The 18,706-nt window shown below is 37.9% G+C and overlaps 1 protein-coding gene across 2 annotated transcripts in view; it reads right to left on the reverse strand.

Moving 5' to 3' along the window:
- foxp4 (forkhead box P4) overlaps positions 1-18,706 on the reverse strand; it is a 239,519-nt gene that overhangs the window by 52,082 nt on the left and 168,731 nt on the right. Inside the window, exons 6-8 of one of the 2 annotated variants that reach the window (XM_028796682.2) lie at positions 16,520-16,667; positions 4,924-5,128; positions 4,167-4,271 (exon numbers count right to left, since the gene is read on the reverse strand). In XM_028796682.2, the coding sequence (XP_028652515.1) occupies positions 4,167-4,271; positions 4,924-5,128; positions 16,520-16,667 (458 nt within the window). Of the gene's footprint in view, positions 1-4,166; positions 4,272-4,923; positions 5,129-16,519; positions 16,671-18,706 lie in introns of both variants that reach the window. The other variant, XM_028796680.2, reaches the window with a different exon arrangement.

The raw sequence follows: 18,706 nt of genomic DNA on the forward strand, positions 1-18,706 counted from the left end.
GACTCATACTTGCTTGAAATTGCCAGTTTTTTTAGATAATAACTTTTGTGTACAGATAAACTTCATCTACTAATTTAACTGGCTACTAAAAATGGTAAATGTAACAAAGCACAACTGTAATATATATTGTGCTGCAATTTAATAACCAGATGGTTAGAAATGGCCTGTGGTGGCACTGCTCACTGAGTAAGCCTGGAGGAATTTGTATTCATCAGATCCTTTTAAATTGACTTCAGGTAGGAAATAAGGTAACTTCCTTTATCATATGTACATACCTTATTCATGGTAGAATAACCAGCAGCAATATTTTTTTGAGTTTCATGATCACACCTCCATTTTGATACTGTTGCTAGTCAAGCCTAGACAGTGTAAGCCAGCAATGAGCTATGAAAAGTTCTGAACTAACTACACTGTTAGAGGTTGACACAATAATTTTAAAAAAGAAGGCAGATCTTATGCCACGAATAACAAGATTTAACCCCAATTAGGATGTGGCTGCCCTTCAGTCTCTGGTTGAAGATGTTAAATCTGAAAAAGACATCAAAGTAACTGTGTGTGTATATATAATTTTGTGGCAGTAGAGTGTTGTACCGTGTTAGCCATAGACTGACACAGGAAAAAGTAGGATGAAATTACACCTTTTATTGGCTAACTAAATAGATTACAAATGCAAGCTTTCGAGGCATCTCAGGTGTATTCATTTTGCTAACATTTGAACAAAAAGGTTAAGATGAAAGAAAAAATCACTTTGCTGTCCCAATATAAGCTAGAGTATTTTTCAGTTTCTTTGTTACACCTTGCCTGATGAAGGGGCCTTAGCTGCCTCGAAAGCTTGCATTTGTAAACTATTTAGTTAGCCAATAAAAGGTGTCATTTCACCCTACTTTTTCCTGTATAATTTTGTGGAAAAGAAGCCATCCATATTTGGAGAAGTGGCTTGGTCATCATGATGCCCCTATTGTAAAGAAAAGAAAAGTTCTGGTGGGAAAAGCAAATGTATGTGCAAAAATAGGGCAGCACAGTGTTTTATAAGGCAACAACACAGCTACAGAGTCCAGCGTTTGAATAATGCAGTGTGTTCTCTCCTTTAAATTGTTGGTTATTTTTTCACATTAGAAAGCCGTTTAAATGATATGCAAAAAAAATCATGTTGATGTGTTCACAAGTCCCATCTCTTTCTTGTTTGGTGAGCCAAGTTTCTGATGGCACCTAACACTATGGATGTAAGTTTTTACACATAATGCAGGTAACCTGCCATTTCCATAGCACCCACACAAAATGTTTGTTTCAATAGTCTTCACACTCATGTTCAGAAACAGCAAATCCATACTGTTTACTCGGAGAAGCAAAATTTCACCTACATTTCTGCTGCGGATGTTTTGGTATGCCTCCAAAGCATCACAAAAAAATCAGTTCCTTATTGTCACTCCAACCACACCAACAGTGAGAACAAAGTAATTAAAATTATCTCTGAACATCATATATGGCCTTTTGCATAAGATATCCTCATAGCTAGTCTTAGTAAGTAAGTACAACTGTGCTCCCATACTGGCTCTATCTTTACCATTCTGTTGCTTCAAACTTAAATACTAAAGCAAAACCATAGAATTGTTTTCTGGAAAGTTCACAGGTCACTCATAAGGTGGACGTATGTGCGTAAAATATATATATGAAAAGATGGGTTAAGAGGCCCCAAACTGACTTGTCTGATTAAACACAGCCTGTATATTATTGTTGGTTTTCCACACGGCAGCATACAGATAAGTGCAATTTGGAAGGTCTCTGCATGCACTGCCACCAGACAGCTAGTATTTTAAGTAAAGAGCTGGCTATGACTTTACTGTCTGTTATAAAAGGTCCATGTAGAACCACTCACTACTCCTCTTTTCATAGCAGGACACTGAGCCTAATTGGTGATGCCCAAAGTTTACTGGAACAACTGATTTTCAACTTAATGATTTACTGCCTGCAGAGTGTTAAAGAATTTATTACAGCAAATCTGTGTCAAACTCACCCCTAGACATACTTTAGCTAACATACAGTATCATTGTTAGTTCAATGTCACATTTTAACACAAGATTCAGCAATATGGATGCTATGATTCAGTTTGGGAAAATGTGCTAAAAACACACACACATTTAAGCTTTCGTTCTCTCGCTGAAACAAAACCCACAATAATTAACAGAAGCCAGAGGCACTGCAGTGTAGATATTAACATCCTTGAGCTCTTATATAAACCCAGCTTGAGGTACATGAAGCAAATAAAAATGAGTCCCATAGAACAGACAAACTTGTGCAAAAAAAAGAAAAAAAAGAAAAACAAAACGGAAACCAGGAGGACTAGCCTTCCCCTCCCCAGGTGAACAGTGAGTGACTGCAAGCTTTTGAAAAAGAGAACAAAAAACCCATTGAGTAACGGGGCAGGGAATGGGGGAAGGGAAGGGAGCAGCCAAGTCACTGGGGTGAGGGGCTTTGAAATTATTGGCCTTTCCTCAGATGTCTCAGGAGCCCAAGCTATGAGTCAACAGCATGTGACAACCCACTCCGTCAAACAGCTATTCTGAAGTCTAATTATTTTAACACAAAAAGACAATACCATGTTTACATCTTTTGTGTTCTTAGATCTTTTTCTACCCCTTTAACATTGCAAAAGCTAGCTCAAACCCCCCACCCCCATGGTCCTTCATCTCCCTAAAGACTCTAACTGGCAAACACACAAAAAAAGGAAAGAAAAAGAATCTGCCTCTTTTTGATGTCTTTGCTAGCATCCCAGAAACAAAGAAGATCTAATTGTAAATGAGCTAATTAAGTAAACCACTGATGAAGCATGAAAACAATTTGCTTGACCCTTTGCTGCAGTGCAACGAGATGGAAAAGAGAGAGAGAGAGAGAGGGAGCACATAAGAGAAAGAGAAAGAAAAAGAAAAATAAAGACAGAGAGGGGGACGGACAGAGAGAGACTAGTGATGGTATGGAGGGCTAATCAGTCATTGACAGGCCCAGAGAATTAATAAGCAGTGTCTGGAAACAATAGCATCAGGTTGTCTCCATTAAACCACTAGGGATATGCTCAAGTTTATCCCTTTTGGTGGGACTGAAGCTGCATTGATGAATTCCAGAAAAGTAAGACAGACTCCTACTGCAAGGAAATACACTGAATTAGATGCCTGGGCAAAAAGTTCAAATTCAAATTCAAACAATTGTATGACAATCAATTGGATGACCTAAATGTTAATAAATAATAAAGAATAAAAGCTGAAAAACAAAAATAACTTTAGAGTAGGCACATTTCAGGCCACAGCTCCCTGTAACTGAATTTTCCTTAGCAGTCTGGAAGATTTTCTTGTCTAAGATGCAGGTAATCTTACTGCCTTCCTTCCATCTTACGTACTAATCTGCTAGTATAACTCCATATACTATATACGAGGGGAGACCCAAAAATTATTCTGCATTCATGCAAGTGTTTCCTAGGATTTTTTTTCCCAAGCCACCATGGCAGATTTTCAAGAGACAATGATGATTGCATTTTTTGACATTGATAGACTTCTTCATAATGAGTTTTTTCTCTGTGAACAGACTGTTAATCAGTGACATTAAATGGAAATCCTGAGGTGTCTACGGGAAAGTATCAGAAAAAGACATCTGGAGAAGTGGCGCACACAAAACTGCATTTTGCACCATGAAAATGCACCTGCACACACAACATTGTTAGTCAAAGTGTTCTTGACCAAAAACAATACAGTTGTAGCTTTGTGCTCCCAAATTCACTAGAACTTGCTTACTGTGACTCCTTTTTTCCTGAAATTTAAATTGATACTGAAGCAAAGAAAATTTGCTAATGTGGGCTCTAAGACATAAAAAGAGTACAAGAAATGTTTCCAGGAATGGAAGAAATACTGAACAAGTGTATTGTATTTCAAGATGAACATTTTGAAGGTGACTAAGGTGACTAAAAGAGAATTGCTGTAGCTCTAAGTTTTATAATAAAGTTGTTTTTTTTTGTTTTTTAACAATTCTAGAAATTTTTGGGTCCCTCCTTGCATGTAAATTTTTTTTATCACAGTAGTTGTGATCTTTCAATATTCTTTATTCTTCAGTATAAGAGAGGGAATCAAGATAGATTTTATAAGAAACTACTGAACGCATAGCAAAGCATGGCTACATACTTGATAAACTGTCCCATGTCTTCACACAGCGCTTCGCAGCCGGGCCATTTGCACTCGCCGTGTCCGTACAGAGGATGAGAAGCAGTGTGCTCCTCGTGAGAAGAGCTGCAGAGATTAAAATAAATTGTAAGCAAAACAATATAAGGAAAACTGCTGGAGATGGGGCAGCACGGGCACTTCAAGAGAAGTCACTGTTTGAGTCAGACACAAGTTCATCAAACTAGCACGGGGTGATGGAGCCAAAGTTTGCCGATTATGCCAGTAACTAACACAGTCCCAGACATTTAAAGGTAGAAGCTATAAGGTTAAATTAGAGATACGCAGAGGTAAGTAGGAATGGGAACACTCAGATGCAATGTATATGGAATGCTCAAGTTAGAAAAAAATGGTAATTCTGGGTAGAACAGAACAGAATGATCAGGATAGATATCATACATAGGACTGTTAGATTGTTATGGGCGGATGGACAAATTACACAACAGAACAGATACTGGAAAATTTAGGACAGACAAATAGAGAAAAGGAAAGATTACCAAAACACACAGATAAACAGACAGAAGAAAGTTTGGGAAGGTTAAGGCAAAGTAACAGAGACTAACAGCGGAAAAAATAAATATTTACTCCATGCAGTGTCAGCTTTGAAATGGGCAGAAAGGGAAAGATAAAGACATCAAGTATAGAACATCAGTCATTTTACCTAGGTCTTAAATATTTTATATACCTCCAGAGTGAATTTTGAAAACAGTTCTGAACTCACCTCTCTCTCTTTGGAGTGTGTAATGAGCTCTGTCCATTTGGCAAAGAATGGTGAGTTATCTGAGGTGAGACCTTGCTGGCCGAATAAGAGGTAGAGTTGGAGCTATTGGTTGTCAGATCGAGGCCTTCATGTTTCATGTTTTCATCAACATTCTGTGCATTGGCTACATCTTTCCAGAGCTGCTGTAGGTCTGAGGGGCACATAGCTACAAACGAAAGACAAAAACATGAGGCTAAGTAGGAAGGAACACGAAGAATCAGACTAGTGTATGTTGTCAATACAAAAAGGCTAACACCGGCCCCCCATGGGATATAATTTTGGCCTAAAAAATCCCTATTTCACACTGGTCAAACAGGTTACCTTGTTTAGCTTAGGATTGTTACCAGTCATTAACACTGGCTTCAAGGTCCTTGCAGAAACTGAAATATATTTTGCTATATAACAGATTATTCATATATTTTTTTAAACTACAACATGAAAACTGAGTCAGAAAAAAGTATGCACATTATATTAATTTATAAACACACGCATAAATACAGTATAATGATGTATACACACACACACAATTCTGTATGTATATATATCTGTGGAAAGACTCAGGTTGGATGGATGGGACACAGCCATTATGAATTGAAAACAGACAAAGGGGATCAAAAACTGGAAGTAAACAGGAATGGAACTGAAAGGAATGGAATAGGATCAAAAGATGGCAAAGTCTCTAAGAAAGATGGACAGAGTGCACCATGATTATTGTTTTTCGTGGGGCATCCTGTGGACGAAATTAAAGATAAGTTTATTTTATAGTTTGGACTCTATCAGCAGATTGGTTGGTATAAACAAACAAATTAAATAAGCCAAAGTGAAAGGGAGCTAAATTGAAAGTTTTGTATAGTGTTAAAATGTTGCTAAAATATTACAGTATATATTGTCAGAAACATGTTAAGAATAGCTTGCTAATGTTTGTTTATTGTTACAACATGTTATTAACTTTTTTAATGACTGTTTACATTTTTTTTATCAACATCTTGTTGCTATTTGGTGTGTTTTTCATGGATGCTGTTATTTTGGGGATACCATGAACTACTCTGTACATGACATTTGTGTTATGTGACACTTGACATCATAATATTCATAGTATTAAGTATGGCCACAAGCATTAAAAAATGTGTCAACTACATTAAAATAAAGGAGTTTGTAAGAGACCTGTGATCAAACAAACAATTTAGGTTTAATTTCTGGCTTTGGTGACTGATGTAACATTTGATTCAGCAACAGACATTTGTAAATGACTTAGACTATACTTCTAATAAGCCTTAAAAAAATTATATGATTTCTGCCAGACTAGGTTAACAAACTGTCAGAGAGAGCTCCCTTTCAGCCTTTTTTGTTATCCGTCTTCAGAGGTTTATAGGAAAGAACAATACAAAACAGGGAAAATGTAATGATAATTTTCGAGATTAAATAAGTAAAAAGACAGACAACTGACATCCACCTACACACAAACATGCCCTGTGAGAAAGTTGCAAGATTATAAAGGGTTAATTGGAGCCTATGCAGTATTGACAAACTGTAGCAGTCCAACACCAAGCCAAGAGGAATGAAAAGAGGTGACAAATATGAAAGGCTAATGGTAAGAGCAAGCTCTTTCTTACTGGTCCACTAGATATCCAGTTACTCACTAATTTTAGTAATTGAGATACAATTCTCAATATTTGGGCTGGATGACATGGAACTCTTCAGTGCTCAGGAGGATTTCCAAGAATCAAAGGAAAAATTGTTTGGGACTTTCCAGTGACATGCTAGTGCGAGACTGCCAGTAACTGGTGCTTAAATAAAGAATCCTCTGCTGTGAAAGACCAAGAGAGAACACAAGTCTACAACAAAATGTAAGGTATGAGGAGACGAGGACATATTAATGAAAAGTATTACTAAGTGTGAATTATTAATGAATGGACAAAACAAATGGACCGAAGGACAAAACACATGAAAGAAAGTTTCAGGGGCATTTACATTGCATTACAAGTATAACTAATCATTTGACAGGCTAATAGAAAAATGAAATACAGACAAACACAAATTTAAATTGTGTGTGTTGATGACTCAGATTTTTGGATGAGAGGGTGTTTAAAAAATACCAGGATAAGAATTTTCAGAAGGAATGTCCCACTGCCACATTGGGTAGAGAGAAATGGCTTTGCTTTATAAAATGTGTCAGTAGAGAGTGGCAACAGGCTTTCTTTCAGGAGAAAAGAGCTGATGAAAAAGAAGGGAGTCAGTGCCAGGAGGAAAGAAAAAGAACAACAAAACTCCAAATTTTGTATGGACTGAACTCAACTAAAGTTAAAGGATTTTTAAGTAATCAACAGAAGTTGGGACAACTGTGCAAATTGTTTGCTTCAGCTTGCAAGGCTTAATTTACATTAATTGCTGCAGAACATCTGTAGGTTGTAACCTATTAGTTGTTTCCTGAGGAAGGTTATTTGTAATATTCTGATATTTCCTTTTTTCAGTTGCGTGCTAACCTAAACTTTAAAATTAAACCTTTGGCAGTTTGCTGCTTACCTTTTTACAATTTTAGGTCATTCATTGCATTTCAGCTGAATACATTTGAAGAAAAACTGGAAAAACTGAGGAGTTCTAAAATTTTTGACCGCTAGTGTAATTAGTACTATTTATGTAGGGAAAATACTCATTTAATGACAACCAACCAGGAGCAAAAAGAAAGCAGAATACAAAACCTAGAGAAGATTCTTTAATGTTCTTAAAGAAGAAACAATAGTTAGAGGTGACAATGTCCTTTATCAGCTTCATATGAACTGAACAGATTAAGAATATTAGGGAAATCTAAAGAGGTGTTACCAAGAAAGAACAGAATGTCATCAGCATGTAAAGAAATTTTAATGAGAATGCCATAAGCATTATAGTGGTTATTTTTTCAGTTTGCATGGAGAGATGGCAAGGGGCTCAAAAGACAGATTGAATAGGAACAGTAAAAGAAAGCAGACTTATTTTGTATCTCTGGAAATTAAAAAGGGACAGGAGATAAACTAAACTTTGAACAATAATAGCCAGGGGAAAATAGCAGAGTCTTAGACATGTTGCTAAACTTTATTTTAAATCCCCACAGCCTCAAACCCAGTATAGAAAGGTTCAATCTGTTTGAACCTCATTGCATATTTATACATACAGGCATGTGGCAATACTAGTTCTATTGCATACTAGACAATTTCAGAGGTCAACATCATTCATACATGAAGCTCTAATCCCAGGTAAAGGCTAGAAATTGTTAGGTGTGCAAATACATATGGTTCTTTTTGTGTCTAAAGGCTTTTACTGATAAGAAGCAATGGGCCTGTTACTTTTACTTAGGTATTTATTTTAGTTTATTTTCATTTTGCACTATTTCCTCAAATTATAATGAATAATGCAATATATAAATAGTAAAAGAATGAAAACACACATACTGTACCCAAGAAATATACAGGTAAATCATTTTCATATTTGATAAAAAGCACCAAAGTTGTGCAGTGGTTAGCACTACTGCCTCACAGAATCAGGGGACAACTGTTGAGTGTTTTTTTTTTTGTAATATAAATTTCCAAGCATTCCTGCTTGACTTAAACAGAGAAATTAGCTTCCCCATCTTGACATAGCTTTACTATAACTAAAGTTGCTAGTCCAAAACACCTGGGGGGAAGACAAAAACAAAATGGAAAGCAACAGCTTGCATTTACTTGCTTATGATTAACATTAAGAGCACAAGAACATATTGATTTTTTTATAAAAGATTAAGATCAAACACACAATGCCTTCATAATAAATCAAAGCAACAGGCTTATATATACAGTACATAAATCAAATACGGTTTCTGTATCTGTGCACCATGATCCACCCAATTCCCTGTACAACAGCCATTCCCCTTTTGTGTTGCTATTCCTATAAGATCTTGGTTCCTTTAAACCCTAAGTCCACCCTTTTGAAAATTCAGGCTGATGAGTCTCTTTGCAAGAGTAACACCCCTCAAGAAATTAAAATATTTTCTCTTTTTGTTGCATTGTTATTCAGACGTCGAAGTATAAAAAATGTAAACAAGCAAAACTACATGCCCAGAAACTGAGTGATTTCAAAATTAGCACTCCACAAATGTTTTTCATAACAAGCAGGCCATTTTTAAGTATAGTATATAATGTAAGGTGTGCAGTTAGTTGAACTCATTGTCCATGGATAAGGTCAGTGACTGGACTACAAGGGCAACTGGGCATGCATAAAAAGGGAAATGAGAGTAAAAAGACAGAGAATGATCTCCATGGAGAAAGACAAGAGTGGTAGGAGAGTAGAAGGACAGCCAGAGAATAGATCAAAGAGATCCTGCAGGTTTGTTTTTTTGATTGTGTCTTCTGAATCTCTAACAGCAGGGAGAGGGAAAATAATATCGCCCAGGGATTTACTGGCAAAAATCCAGTGCGTTGGATCCTTTTACTCCTTGTGCTTGTCACCTTATGTATAACACTACATGAGCAGTTCTGTTTGTGGTCTTGTCTGCATGGTGCTTGTAGTAATAATAATAAATGGGCTACAGATGAGTGTGTGTTGTGTGAGCTCTGAGACAGAACCAAGTCATATCCAAGTCCAGTGATCCTGCACCTTGGGTAAATTCTGGCTTCCTTACATAATTGGTAGGCTGTTCAAATGTAGTTGAGGGGGTGGTTTGTAATATCATCAACTGAAATGTCCACTTAATTTAAAATAGAAGTTGTACTTTACAGAATTGGCAACTGCCAGAATTAAGACAGATCATTTCCACCTAAATTGTGAAAGTAGTCACTCCTGTAAAATGATCTATCTGGCTTTCACAAAACCCATAATAGATGAAGACAATTTAGATTTTGAAGGTTGTCAAATTTATAACTACAGTATGTAATGATGGCAACAAGTGAATAAATATGAGGGGATATTAACAATTGATGTCAGGTAACAAAATGAAGCAGAAATTCCTTGTATGGAAAACCAAGTGACACCAGGTGGCCAGATATTGATATAGATGCAAACCTGCATGTTCATTTGCCAAGAGTGACTCATTGTCCAAATATTAGTACATTGCTTCATCTGTCTGCATTTCAGCTACAACACATTCTCTATTAAAACTGTGATGCACTGTTCATGCCAAGTGTAGGTGAGCATTGTTTTGTATGAAAAGTACAGTATAACCCTTGATTAACTAATTAAGCAATATAATGGCTGCCTCAATTTTAAATTTTGACTTTTGAAAACCGGCACAAAGAATGTAAATGTTAGTGGTTCCTTTTGTTCACAATGTTCAGAAAAATGCATCTGATGTGTCTGTATCAATACATAAAAGATTTTATTATCAGAAGAAGGGCAAATACAGAGGTTTACCCTTCTCTTTTGCCAGCTGTCTAATTTCAGGTATTTCATAACAACAGGCCCAAGGGCCCATTTTTCATGTGGCATGCCTCCAAGTCTTGATGCTGTGCCCAGTTTCTAATTTTATGATACTGCCTCTGGCAACAGCTGGAAGACATGCAGGTTTCCAAGAATGCTTAACAAATCAGATATCAAAACCTCCCAACCAATCAGTGAGTTATATTCGTATTATTAAATTATATATACAGTAATACTTTTCCTTCCTTTTCTTGTTTTAAATAAAGACTGGGGATCAGATTTGCTGGCTCCTCCTCTTGCCGGCCAATAAAGAGAATCTAAAGCTTGAAGGATAATGAATGAATCAGAATTGGTCCCATGCCTTTTGCTCTGTAAGCATGACTAGTCAGAAAAACATATATGGTTGGCTGGTTTGCCATAATGGGACTTTTCATTCATTGGAAAAAAAGGGTGAAATTCCACTGGTGCCGGTCCTGGGATTTACTCTGGATTTCAAGGGACCAAAGTTTATTGTTCCTTGCAGCCTCTGGAAAAATGACATAATCAGAGCTAGGGAGCTAAAGCCAAAGTGTACAGCTGTCTAAAAAGTTAAATTCCTTTCTTTGAAACTTTGGTTTCTTGGTGTAGTGATCTCTGTTTGATATCTAAAAGAACACCCCCAATCTTCTCTGTTGTTTGAATTCTCTCATGTAAAATAACGGATAGACTTCAAATCTTATACCTTTCTTCAGCTTTACTGTACAATACCTACAGTGCAAAAAGAATGAATTAAAAAATTACATGTAATAGTGCTGCCCTGCAATGAAGTGGCATTCTGTCCACAGATGGTAAAAAGTCCCTATGTATTATTAAATACAGGCAAACTCAATTTTATTCTTAGTATTTTATCAACAGAGTTTAGGCACAAGAAATGCTTCACTTAAAACTAAAACCTATATAGTTTCTCTAATATCTCTGGCACTGGCAGGTAATGTCAATAAAGCTAGCTGACAGACGCCATCCTCAAAATGCCAAACAAGTATGCTAAAGATTACAAAATAAACCTACCCATCCTACCCCCATCAACCAACATGAATTTAGCAGACAACACTTTCCTAATGTGAGTCAGGTTTAACATATTACTCAAATGATTTCATTCTGCAAAAAATAAACAACTGGGTATCTCTTTTATCTTTTTATAATCTGGATATAATAAGAATGATTTGTGTGATATCAATGTAACCTGGCAGCCAAGGAGAGAGAACTGGAATGTGCATGTGTGAACAACAGCGACTTCACAGGACTAGTAAGTCTGGGCATTAAAGACCATTGAGTGAGCATGTGTACTGTGCGGCTGTCATATTTAAAATGACCGAATAAAGTGATGAATTTGCATCAAATTTTGTGTTAAGCTTGAACATTTGTCCACAGAAACTATTCAGATAAATCAGAAGGCTTTCAGGGATGATGCAATGAGTGCAGCACAAATAAATGTGTGGCACAAATGCTTCAAAGATGATTGCCCCCTACAGCCTAGATTTGGTACCCTGCAACTTCTAGCTTTTCCTGAAATTAAAATCCCCTTTGAAAGGAAAGAGATTATAGACTGATGATAAGATTCAGGAAAACATGGCGAAACAGCTGATAGCGGTTTAAACAAAGGACTTTTGCAGAGTGTTTTGAACAGTGCAAGATACATTGGGAGAACTGGGTGAGGTCCCAAGGTGCCTGCTTTGAAGGGGACTGAGGTGTCGTTATCCTATGTACAATGTTTCTTGTATCTTGTATCTTAATCTGCTTTTCATATATTACATGGCTGGATACTTTTCGGAAAGACCTTGTGTGTGTGTGTGTATATATATATATATATATATATATATATATATATATATATATATATATATATATATATATATATATATATATATACTGCTCAAAAAATTAAAGGAACACTGTTTAATCAGAGTATAGCATCAAGTCAATGAAACTTCTGGGCTATTGATCTGGTCAGTTAAGTAGCAGAGGGGGTTGTTAATCAGTTTCAGCTGCTTTGGTGTTAATGAAATTAACAACAGGTGCACTAGAGGGGCAACAATGAGACGACCCCCAAAACAGGAATGGTTTAACAGGTGGAGGCCACTGACATTTTTCCCTCCTCATCTTTTCTGACTGTTCTTTCACTAGTTTTGCATTTGTGTCTCTACTGGTAGCATGAGGCGATACCTGGACCCTACAGAGATTGCACAGGTTATCCAACTTCTCCAGGATGGCACATCAATATGTGCCATTGCCAGAAGGTTTGCTGTGTCTCCCAGCGCAGTCTCAAGGGCATGGAGGAGATTCCAGGAGCCAGGCAGTTACTCTAGGAGAGCTGGGCAGGGCCTTACAAGGTCCGTAATCCATTTACAAGACCGGTATCTGCTCCTTTGGGCAAAGAGGAACAGGATGAGCACTGCCAGAGCCCTACAAAATGACCTCCAGCAGCCCACTGGTGTGAATGTCTCTGACCAAACAATCAGAAACAGACTTCACGAGGGTGGCCTGAGGGTCTAACGTCCTCTAGTGGGCCCTGTGCTCAGTGTCCGGCACCGTGGAGCCCGATTGGCATTTTCCAGAGAATACCAGAATTGGCAGGTCCACCACTGGCACCCTGTGCTTTTCACAAATGAGAACAGGTTCACCCTGAGCACATGTGACAGACATGAAAGGGTCTGGTGAAGCCGTGGGGAATGTTATGCTGCCTGTAACATCGTTCAGCATGACCAGTTTGGTGGTGGGTCAGTGATAGTCTTGGGAGGCATATCCATGGAGGGACGCACAGACCTCTACAGGCTAGACAATGGAGATCGTGACTGCCATTAGGTATCGGGATGAAATCCTTGGACCCATTGTCAGAACCTATGCTGGTCCAGTGGGTCCTGGGTTCCTCCAGGTGCACAACAATGCCCGGCCTCATGTGGCAAGAGTATGCAGGCAGTTCCTGAAGGATGAAGGAACTGATGCCATTGACTGGCCCCCACACTCTCCTGACCTATTGGGACATTATGTTTCGGTCCATCTGACGCCACCAGGTTGCACCTCAGACTGTCCAGGAGCTCAGTGATGCCCTGGTCCAGATCTGGGAGGAGATCCCCCAGGTCATCATCAATTGTCTCATTAGGACATTATCAGGCGACGTTATCAGGCATGCACACAAGGATGTGGGGGCCATATAAAATACTGAGTACGATTTTGAGTTGCTGCAATGGAATAGCCTGCTGCATCATTATATCACTTTGATTTTTCAGGGCGTCTTTGAATTCAGCCCTCTGTAAGTTAATAATTTTCACTTCCATCAAAACAATGTGGCATCCTTTCATTCCTAACACATTACCCAGTCCATATCAGTAGAGATATCCAGCATAATTTTTTTCCCATTGAGATCTGATGTTGTTTCCAAGCGTTCCTTTAATTTTTTTGAGCAGTTTATATACTGTATATTACACATACACATGAGACATCAGCTGAGTGCTACAAGACCCAAGCAACATTGTCATAAGCACTTTGTGATTTGTAGAGCCACCTTGAAGAACGCACCTTTAAGAACCCCTTACATGTGTCTTATAAAGGGTGAAGATCCCTTTTTTGGCTGCCTTTATGGCTCATTTCCCTGACAAATCTGAGTCAGTTAGTAAGACCAAGCTAGAGAGAGAATAGTGAGCAAAGTAAAAGAGCATGCAAGAATCGGGCAGGTTGAAGGCAGGCTTATTTTGTTATTCTGGGGGGTGGGTGTACAATGGGCACAATAAAAAGCCTATCAGCATCAATTAACTCACCCGGACAAGTGGCTACTGTGTGGCTATCAAGTCAGGGTCCAAAAAATCTGTCTACTTTTTTTTTTTCCTTTAAAGTTATGGCAATATTTTAATACAGGTGGCCTTAATATTTTTAATTACACCACGTTGTTTGAGGCATGATGCGTTATACATGCCACATAAGACAGAAGCTAATCATAGGACACAGCATTTTGGCTCTTTACAGTGTGGATATTATAACAATTGAAATGAAAGTAAAGTCAAAATTATAAAGGTTACTTTCCATATGCTTTAATGATAGATAGATAGATAGATAGATAGATAGATAGATAGATAGATAGATAGATAGATAGATAGATAGATAGATAGATAGATAGATAGATAGATCTTTATTTACAGAAGGTCTTAGATCATTATTTGATGAAGGTCTTAGCATTTAACAATAGTTAGAGATCTCAGGTATATGAGTGAATGGGACAGAGACATTTTATTTTCAGGGCACCAGAAAAGCATTTAGAAAAACTGGTCCAAGTACACTTGAGGGATTGAAAAAAAATCTATGTAATGAGAGGTTCTAGCAGTAAGTTTTACTAATAAGGACAACAAAGTAACCATTCAAAATAACAAAAAGGCTGATTGTGGAAGTGAAGTGCAAAAACAAATCTGACAAATACTGCAGTTTTGCACAGTAAGTATGGAGTAACTAAAGGCCAAAACCACCACACTTTTGTAACTGAATGTCATCTTTTACCATGAATAAGACTTTTTTTCCAATAAATCTGAATTAAATTCAAATAGCAACTATACTAACAGCCCTATTCTAGTCCTGCAGACTCAGTCTACTTGTGGTTGCTCTGTGGTGAATATGATGATATGATAGTTTAGGTGTACAAAGTTTAAATCCTGATTAGGACAATGTTTTGTATTTTCATAAAAATGGAGTCAAAATGGAGCACTACAAAGAAAACAAACAAGACCTTACCAAGCAATGTTTGGGTTGCTAAATATTAACAAGGCACAACCCAAATCTCATTCAAAGATGGAAAGTATTCGCAACAATATGAATGATGTTTTTACAATAAGTAATAGTGTGTGGGGTGGGGAGGTCTACTATGGGTGGTAGTTAAAAAGCAGACAGGAAGCAAGCAGGATGCCTCAAAATGATGGAGTCTAAGAAATACTGTAGCCTTTATGCGAACATGATTGAGATAGGAGAGACACACAGAGATACCAAGGAGAGGTACAGAAGGAATGCTATTTTTGAATTTATTCTATTATCTGTCTTTGAGAGGTAAGCGGAGTTAGCTACTAACAAACTAGTTATCAATCAATGACACCAGCTGCAAATTCAAAATATAATATAAACTAAACTGTGTTTTCAAAAATATTGCCTTTTTGCTTGGTAAGTGATTTTTAAAAGTTGTGTTTGCCATAACCCTAGTGGAAAATGAAGGGCAACCACCTATCCAATTAACCACTAGGTCACATAAGAAAGTCAGCATTACTTGCAAATGTGTTAATATAATATATATTGAGCAGAGTTTATTAATTTTTTATTTTTTTAATTTAACGTGTTAACTTGACCAGGCATTTAGTGTGTTCTGAAAGGCGGTGGCTGTGATTGGTCTTACATAAGAACAGACAGATTGCTGTGTATAGTGTCAAGAAACCAGGTTTTTAAAAAACTTTCTATACACATTTTAGCTTTTTAATATGACCCACATCAGGGTGAATTTTAATACACAAGTAGCAGGTGTAACTCAGTACTCAGACAGTAGAGGGGACTGTACTGGTAACCTTGCAATTTGTAGTTCAGTGCCTTAGCTGTTATACTGTACTAGCCTCACAAAAAGTTCCTGAATTCAAATCAAATTTGGAGATGTTTCTGCAATGACTAATGGTTCATGCACATAGCTTCCTTCTCTGCTATGGTCAGTTATTTCATTGCACTGATGTATAAAGCTTTATTGTTGGGACTTGTCTTTTCAAGAAGACAAAGTGCAGAATTTCAGGGTTGTTACAAAACAAATGTTTATGGTGTTTTGTCTTCAGCTGCCCTATGGAATCATTCAGGGAGACCTCACACTCAGTATGACACAGTGTCAAGATGACAAACAACATGTAGGGTGCTTCAGGCAAGAGATGAAGCTGAGGAGTCATCATTGAGTATTGGAGTGGATGCTGTAGTCAGACCAAGATACACCAGAGCCTGTTTCAACACTCCTGTTTTATTATCTGTACACTTCCTACCATGAAACTCCCTCGTCTGTATTTACAATATCTTCTTCACACACTGTAGTATTCTATTAACTATTTTGAAAACCAGGCATTATAAATAAGTACACATGATGGGCAGGAAGAAATGCTGGCAGAGCTGGGTGCATATAGGCCCAGGCCCAAAAACCCGCCTGCTGGCCTACCTTGCTGGAGCGTCTGCATGGGCATGGCGCCCTGACTGGGTTGTAGGCTCACCAGTCCTTGCCTCTGCAGGTTGAGCAGGTGTTGCTGTTGGAGCTGCTGCATCTGAATAAGCTGCTGTTGGAAAGCCAGCTGTTTGTTTCCCAGCTGCTGCTACACAGAAGCAGAGAGACAGAAGAAGAGAGAGAGAGAGAGGGAGAAAGAGTGGGGGAGGGGAGATGACAAGGAGAGGCGGAGAGAGAGAGAGTAAGAAAAAGAAAGAGAGAATATAAACGGTGTTAAAATGACTGTTCAACAGGCATTTAACTACATGGCATTAGTAAGATCATAATAACCCGGGATCTCCCGGGCTCAGAATAAACGTAACAATCAGAACACAAGAAGGGTGAACCATACATTAAAGCAAAGTGTGCTGCTGTGCCCATATGGAGAGTACAAAAGGATGCTGCATGAAAACCTTTTAGCCCTCTTCTGCTTTTAGCTCAGAAAACGTAAGAGGTCAAAGAGGAAGAGGTGCCTCCATTCTTCAATTCCTGCACTGCATCACAAGCTTGACATAATTAAAAAGGGCAGCATATTGTACATTAAAGCTAGCATCACAGCATTACACTCATGACAAAATAAAATAAAATGGCATATAGAGCATGCTGCGGGTGCATCCTTCACCCAAAACACAATAAAACATACTTTCAATCCAATCAAAGGTGGAAGAGGGTGACAGATTTAAACGTATTAAAACCTTTAGTGTAGCACTTCAATTGATAGTTACATGGATTAACTAAACAGGTCTGTTGTCAAGTTTTAGCGGAGCCTATTTGAAAACATTGTGCCCAAACTAAAGGTATGTAAGAGAATTCTTATACAACTTGCCGTTTCCCTCCTAAGTTTTGAACCTCCCCATCATTCCCTGGAATTACTTAGACATTAATGCTAGTGTAAAGGTGAAAAATGCTTGAGTTATCTCCTCTTACAATCTAAGTAAAAGCCACCAACATAATCATGTCCTGTGAAATAAGTGGTGGATTACTCTTTCCTACTTAGATTGTTTTAAGATGGGGTCCTATGGATTTCTTGATCTACCTGGACTCAGACTCCTTTGATCCTTTTAAAGTGTGACCAATACCACTGGGGCTTATTTCCAATCAGCAAGGCCAGTGACCCTACATATCATACATACACAAATGTGTGTTTATAAATATTGTCACACATGAGCGATTAAGGGGCAGGCCGCGCGAAACCACAAGACAGGGGACTAAGACAACGTGATAAGCCTCTCTCTTTATTTTAACAGGAAAGACGAACAACAAAAAACCACAAAACCTTGAATTCATCTCAAAAATCTTGTCCAGACGTCTGAGCTGCTTCCGTGTTGTGAATTCACCTCCGGTCCCTTACAGATGACGTCACCACCATCCCAAGATCCTCCGCATTATCCTCCCAGCATTCCTACTTCCGTTCCCACCACCCATAAATATATGTCCGTGTTACCACCATTCTCTGTAGATTGTACTTTACAAACCTGACCATTATTCAGAATACTGTCTACTTGTGCTGTTATTTACAGTATCCGGGGACTGAATCCCCAACCCTTAATCTGTTTGTCTGTGTTTTCTTCACAATATATAAATATAAATATATATATATATAAATATATAAATATAAATATATATATTTACTCGCACACATACACACTCTGATCAGCCTCAACATTAAAACCACCTGTCTAATATTGTGGCAGAGCGAAGGGCGCTCAGCAGGCTCCTATCAATTATGGAGAATCCACTGCATCCACTTAATAGTATCATCTCCAGACAGAAGAGCAGCTTCAGCGACAGACTGCTGTCACTGTCCTGCTCCACTGACAGATTGAGGAGATCGTTTCTCCCCCAAACTATGCGACTCTTTAATTCCACCCGGGGGGGGTAAACGTTAACATTCAACATTATACATAGTTATTGTCTGTTTTTCACCTGCATTATTATCATTCTTTAATTTAATATTATTTATTGTATCAGTATGCTGCTGCTGAAGAATGTGAATTTCCCATTGGGATTAATAAAGTATCTATCTATCTATCTATCTATCTATCTATCTATCTATCTATCTATCTATCTATCTATCTATCTATCTATCTATCTTGTGCCACCAAATCAGCTCTGACCCATTAAGGCACGTCTCCACAAGACCTC

The sequence above is a fragment of the Erpetoichthys calabaricus genome, chromosome 3, assembly GCF_900747795.2.
Source record: "Erpetoichthys calabaricus chromosome 3, fErpCal1.3, whole genome shotgun sequence".
Lineage (NCBI taxonomy): Eukaryota > Metazoa > Chordata > Cladistia > Polypteriformes > Polypteridae > Erpetoichthys > Erpetoichthys calabaricus.